The sequence below is a fragment of the Corapipo altera genome, unplaced genomic scaffold, assembly GCF_003945725.1.
Source record: "Corapipo altera isolate COAL_440 unplaced genomic scaffold, ASM394572v1 1, whole genome shotgun sequence".
NCBI lineage: Eukaryota > Metazoa > Chordata > Aves > Passeriformes > Pipridae > Corapipo > Corapipo altera.
In genome coordinates, this window is record NW_020884873.1 from 34,035,321 (window position 1) to 34,042,168 (window position 6,848).

The 6,848-nt window shown below is 40.2% G+C and overlaps 1 protein-coding gene across 10 annotated transcripts in view; it reads right to left on the bottom strand.

Moving 5' to 3' along the window:
- TBC1D30 (TBC1 domain family member 30) overlaps positions 1-6,848 on the bottom strand; it is a 58,788-nt gene that overhangs the window by 20,874 nt on the left and 31,066 nt on the right. For all 10 annotated transcript variants that reach the window (XM_027660416.1, XM_027660425.1, XM_027660433.1 and 7 more), the window contains 2 exons: positions 1,462-1,523; positions 1,059-1,124 (listed from right to left, as the gene is read on the bottom strand). In XM_027660416.1, coding sequence (XP_027516217.1) covers positions 1,059-1,124; positions 1,462-1,523 — 128 coding nt within the window. The remainder of the gene's footprint in view (positions 1-1,058; positions 1,125-1,461; positions 1,524-6,848) is intronic.

Here is a 6,848-nt window from a genome sequence, read left to right on the forward strand (position 1 = left end):
GGGCAGAGGGCTTGGACCAGATGACCTCCAAAGGTCCCTTCCAACCTCAGTCCTTCTGTGATTCTGCAACCTGTGCCACTCATGTACCACAGTAAAGTGTCTTGGACACTTCCTAGAGCATGGGAAAAGAATATTTCAGGAAAGAAAAAAGGCTGTTAGATGGATATAATGATTCGCTTTAGTTGTAGGTTAAAAATAAATTCATAGTGGTGTGAGGAAAACAACGCCACTAAGTCTTCTGCTTCCTTCTCCCCTGATTTGTAAGGAGACGCAGTTCAATTTGGAAAGGCAGCAAAAAGAAAACTGAAAAAGGAATTTAGGCTGATGCATCAAAGATGTATGGAACTACATATATTTTATAAAGCTTAAAAAATATTCTATTTATTAAAATAGTGTTTTTAAAGCTGAGATTGTGTGACTCAGTTTTAAAGAAAAGTTGAATAGACATGCCTCTTTTTATGCTAGGGAACTTCAAACATTGTTGAAGAAAGCAATAAAGTAAGTTTAGCAAATTCCCAATGGACCCTTTCCTACAACACTAACTCAGTGTAATTTCCCAGTAATAGTGCACTCTGCCATTCTATATCAATCCTGACTCTGAACTTCCCTAATTTACACAATCTTCATTTTCCCCATCAAATGTTTCTATGAGCATTCTGCCAGAATTAGCATCTATCAACTTCACCTCCATAAGTGTGACAGCCTACACTGCAGATCTGTTCTCCTTTCAGTTATCTTCAGCTGTGGGAGCAGTTTCACCAGAGCGATTCCTTGAGACTGACAGAATGAAGCAATAATATCTGCATCAGATTAAGTTACCTAAGCCTCAAGCAGAAACAACCCGACCACTGAAAACACCATCTTTAACTGTCACCTCAGTTTCTCCAGCTGTCCTGCAAGGTTATCACTGAAGAATGTAAACTAGGAAAAATCCTCAGTACAACTTCAAAGGTCCAAATATTTGTTAAAAAATATCCCAACAGATAATATTGATGTCATTCACCCATCCTGAGAAACCTACAGGCAATATGGCCCACAAAGCATGCAGGTGTACCTACCCTTCTCCGCCACTCCTTTGGGATGCCTGTCGGCAGCCTGGCCACTGCTTTGAGCGCATCATGCCACTAAAAGCAAAAGCATCCAAAAATGTAGGAAATTCATCTTTAGTTTAATGCAACAGTATATCAACATTTACAGCCTTGCAGACATGCACATTCATTTCATCTTACTGCACACATTTCAGAGTTTAACTGCTTAATCCACTCACAGGGAAAATATAGATCTATTACTTAATGATGTAACAGAAGTGTTACATTCTTGGACTCAAAGACTTATGAGATAGTCGAGTAAACAATGAAAGCTGACATTATGATGACAGGTGCACTTCTGAACTAGGGCAAGCACCTTGACTGCAGAGAACACAGTTCTTCACAAACCCAAGAGGAAAATGAATCAAATTACCTGCTGAAAACCATTCTGACCTAAAGACGGTTCAAGAGTGAATTTCAGTTTTGTATCAACCCCTAGAAACAAAAAGAAAAAAAAAAGGTCATTATTTTCATTTAGCTCAAAAGGGGAAAAAAACCAATACACTCAAAACCCCCACAGTTGAAACAAGAAAACAAAATTCTGCTTCAACAATTACATTTCAGCTGGTTTCTGTGAATTTTTGTCCTCACAGTGGATTCAAGGCACATAATAAGAAGTACATGGACAAAGTTTTTTAAAATGCAGTAATATCCTCTTTAATTATGTGGTTTGGTACAACTCATTTCACTAAAATTTGTGTAGTCCACTATTCTACAAACTATATGAGTACCCTACAACCTGTCATATGCATCCACAGAAAAATACATGTACAGAGACAGTTTCGTTTCATCTATGTCAACTTCTTGACATTAAGTTTCATCTATGTCAACTTCTTGACATTAAGTCACTCAAAACTCATTTATAAGTTTGGGATGCTAAAATTATTGTTCAGGATGTAATTTTTTAAATAGTTCTTCAGAACATAAAGCACATTTTGTCAGTATTCTCATTTAAGCTTAGATTTTATTTTGTCACGTGAACAAATAATTTTAATTGTTATAAAGCAGGCCTACTAATAGTTCATAAAATATTACATAAAATAACAGGATCTCAAGTGGATCCCAACATGGCACTAGAGTATGCCACAACACAAAGAATAATGACACGTTTAATTTGCTTTCTATCCCACAATCTGAACGTACAATTCTTTGGTCCTTCAAATGCCGCTGTCCAGAGCCCAGGTGCTGAACACAGTGTTACACTGCACCCCCTCCCTCCAGTCTGCTGGCACAAAGAATAAAGCCTTGCTTTATTTTCCCTCCATAATTTAATAAAATGTATTGCTCCATATTTAAAAACATATTATGCATAGTTTCTCATCTTTGCAGAATATGAAGCCAAACATTTTTAATATATAAATATCCATATATCCATATATATACACACATATAGACAAACCAAACTACAATCCTGCAAGGTTTTAAGTATATAAAATCCATGCTAACCAACTCACCAGTAATATTTAGTGCTTTAGAGGACTAAGCCTGCAAATCTGATGGAAATCCAAACTGTAGTGGCATTTGCTAATTATGGACTGTAAAATGCCTTTCAGCATTTGCATACTGAAGTGATGGTAAGTAATTTTAAAGCCTTGCTGTTTGATAAATATATATTTGAAGACAAAGCTGCCTTCTTTAAGGCTTTCTTTTTTTCCTTGTTGGGCAAGAGTGAAGAAAATAAAAAAGCCACACAAACCCTGATATTGATTAGAAATTTAGTGTTTTGGAATTGCATCACTGAGACCTGGGGATTGGTGCTCTCATTTCCCTGCTTCAGATCTAAAAGACATGCTTGTCAGATCTAAAAAAATAAAGGCTTATACCCATAATAGATATGTCTTGAAAAACATTAAAGGATTAACAGCTAATCCTGGAAGTAACTGTTTATTAGTATTCCTTCCCATAACGCTAAGGCACTCAGCAGGGACTCCTAAAAGATAAATCTCTTCAAAATAATTCAAAGCAATGCAACAATGCCAGTAACCCACTAAAAGTAAATTGTATCACGTTTGCTGAAATCAGAAAAAGTGAGTCTCATTCTCAAGCAAAAAAAAAAAAAAGTACTGCAAAAGCGCCTAATACATTAAAAAAAGATACCATGGCAGGGAACTCCTTTTGTTAAGGAAACATATGTTGACATTATCTAACACTATCTTGTAGCAAAGAACTAAGAGCCTTCCAAAATAGCCATGTATTTGTTTCCAACTCAGCAGCCAAATATTAATCACTTCACAGTTTTCTAAGACTTAAAGATCCCAGTAACAACTTCTCTCTGTCTTATAAGCTTCCTAAGAAAGATGCAATCAGATACTGCCAGGTCTTCAAAAGATCAAGCACAGTAAGACAAAACCTCAGAGGAAGGAAAAATCTATCTATAATTACATGAACATCATGACCAAGGAGGTCACACCAGGGCCCAGGTAGCTGTCTCTCTTGATTAAATGAGACTGAAATGAGATTCTTGAACCTCCATCTACAAAAGTTTACTAAATCATGGCAGACAATTAAGACAGGTGTGAAAATTTATAAATGAGAATAACATTACATGGTAACACCAGACTACACAGTACACTGTCTTCAGTATGGCAAGGAACATCTCAGTTGGGCCATGCACTGTTACATCTTGCAGAAGCCATAGAATCTGTTTTGCCTTATTTGTTCCCTGTTAGAAATATTCTCAAAATCAAATGATATGACAATTCTGTGACAGGAGAGGAGAATTGCCATGGGAAGTGAGCCACAGCCCATACAGGAACGGTTCCTCATTCCCACCCATTTTAAAAGAACATAAATTTCCTAAAACCAAAAAATTACAACCTTGCTCAATAAAAAAAATACAGCGAGTAAGCAAGTAAAAAAAGCTGGAACACAAACAGTACAGAGAGCAAGGCAAGGCTATGCCCACCCAGGGCATCTGCAGGACAGCAACCAGCAAACTGCAGGCAGCATCTCATTGTCTGTCACTTCTGGCACAAGAACCATCTCGCTACATGCAGTTTCTGCGCTCTTCTCAAGGAATTTGTCCTTGGACTTTAGAGCTTCAAGGAAATGAGAGCCTATCCCTATTCCAGCCTCTCCTGGTTTCCTAAACCTCCTTTCTCCATCATTCCCCTTTTCCTAACAAATCTCCCACCCCTGCACATACTACTTTATTTTTTTTGCACTGTTCTATCATTTTCCTCCTGTCTACTTTTGCCTGGATCGTCGCCAGTCTTTCCCCAGAGGCTTCTTCCACATACAATCTTCCATCATCTGCTACGTCTTACCAGCAACTCCCTTTAATTCTGCATTCAGTTGCCTTCTCTCCACAAACTAACTCAGATTCCCCAATAGCTTCCTTCCCCCTCAGTACCCCACATCCACAGAACCCTAGCTCAGGTCTGCACCCATTTTCACTGGATTTTCCCATTTCTGACAATCCTCCATCTCTGGGTCACATTCCTCTCCATCATGTAAACATATGCTTTTTGCAGAAAAGACCCTCTGGGGCCTTAGGAAAACTTTTCTTCCCAACTCCTTTACATGGACAGCCTGGCAGAAATGTACCACATATGCAGCAATAGTTCCTACTCTAAGTGCTGTCAGTACAACTCAGCCCTTTTACATCAAACCAGCCAGGCTATAGCGTCATTTGACATATTAAACATCACCACCAGTTCATACACTTTCAACTGATTCTTCATACATGAGAAGCATATTAGCTCATGTAAGCAGGAATATGCTGGGAACACATTTGAATTATTAGCTCCACGAATACAAGCACACACAAAGGTAAATTTGGCACCAAATTTCTGAAAGGTAGGGGTATGCCAAAATAAGGCCTGCTCAATGCTCTTGCAAGCAGGTCGCCAGAAACCACTGCAGAAAAGTTATGTAAAAAATAAAAGAAAAAAAAATGAGAAAAAGATAAACCCCACAAAACCCAGTCCTATTAGCTTTTCCATGTAAAATATACAGGTTGTAAGAGGGAAGATTATTCCCCTAGGATTCCCAAACGCTAGCTGTCTTCCACTGCATGACCAAAATGTAGCACAGAACCACAAGAGGGGAGAAAAGCACCTGGGTGAAGGAATCAAATTCCCAGTTCTCCCACAGCATCATTAAACAAAAGGATGAGGTAAACTCTGGGATTTTTTGAGAAATTTTAAACCAGAAGAAGTGTAGGAAGATGATCTGTTCTGATGCACATATGTGATCTATAAAACCATAGCTTTAAACTAAACTTACAAAGTACACTACTATAGGTTCTTGGCTGTACTTCACAGCTGTTGAAACCTCTCCCACAGAAAGCCTATAAATATTTTATAAAAAAATATATGAGGGAAAAGCCTAAAGCAACTTTGTGTGCAGTGGGAGCCCATACATGGGGAAAGAAAAGTGACCATGTAAACTACCACCCTACTGTTGCCTGTTATTTCAGGAAGATTCTTAGCCTTGCAATTTATCTCTAAATGTAGGTTTTCATCTGCAAAAAGAGAAAGAAAAGTAACATTCTGAGTAACTCTGCATGAAATCACTTCTATCAGGAGCCAGAGGTCACTGGGATGTATCAAAGCACATCTAAAACCTCCAGTCTACAGAAACTTCTCAATACAGACACTAAGTAAATCTGAAGGAAACTTCATCCAGCGTATTTTTTAAGGGCTCATCGGGTGCCCCATCTCCATCACTTTATGGAAGCATGCATCCTGAATGTTATTGTCTTTACTTACGGAAACCCCAGCCAGTGGGATTTTTAAGACTATGGCATTCGTGGTTATGCCTCTGACCACATCCCCTGGTCTTTGTGCAAGTGTAAATTAAAGAATGTCATTATCCAGATAACCTGGGATATTAGCAGACTACTGTTGCAGCAGAGGACTGTGAGAATTACAAGTCAGGAAATCTGGAAAATAGCAACCCCATAAACCTGTACCAGAATTAATAAGAGCCTCTGAAACTCATCTCAGACACAGAAGTAGTCAGCTTTGTGTGCTTGATGCACACACAGGTAGCACAATGGAAACTGATCCTCACATATTTCCATGCATTGCTCTATGTTTCAATAGATCTCTGGCTTGCGTGCTTTGTAAATGCTTATGACTAGGCAACAGATCAACAACATTTTAGCTACAAGTGACAGCTCTAACACTGTAAATTGAATTTAAATTTCTAATATTTAATAAAAAAGAAAATCCAAAATTTTGAAAGCAGGTAACTAGAATCTAGCATTCAGTAATGATCACCGATCAATGCTTCTGTTGAGAGCCCACCTCTCTGGAGCAAACATACTTTGTTGGCTGACCACCTGGTTCTCAAAAGATTTTAGTGCTGAAGCAAGATCCAGAAAAATAGCCGCAGAGCTGATGCCTTCCCCTTGGGAAAGGCACGGTTGCGAATTTAGACAATACCCTACAGTAGACAAAGGCTGGGTGGGAGGAGGGCTCTTCGGCAGGTCAGGAGTTACTAAGTTTATCTGGGGAGACTGAGAGGGACCACGGGGAGAGGCTGGCGGAAAGCTGCAGCACCGAGCCCGGGGGAGAGGAGAAGGGAGGGAAGCAGCAGGGACAAACGACACAAAAGCGCTGCGAGGCGGCGACGCCGGGCGGGAGGAGCAGGGAAAGGAACGGGAGAGCTGGAGAGCGGATCCAGGATCCGCCGGCCGGGCGCGATGAGCCCCCGGCGCTGCCTCCCTGCAGGGCCCCGGCCGCCTCCGGCCTCCCGCCGGGGCCTCCTCGCACCCGCCGCGGTGGCTCCGCCGCTCCCCAGCCCGGGCCCCCC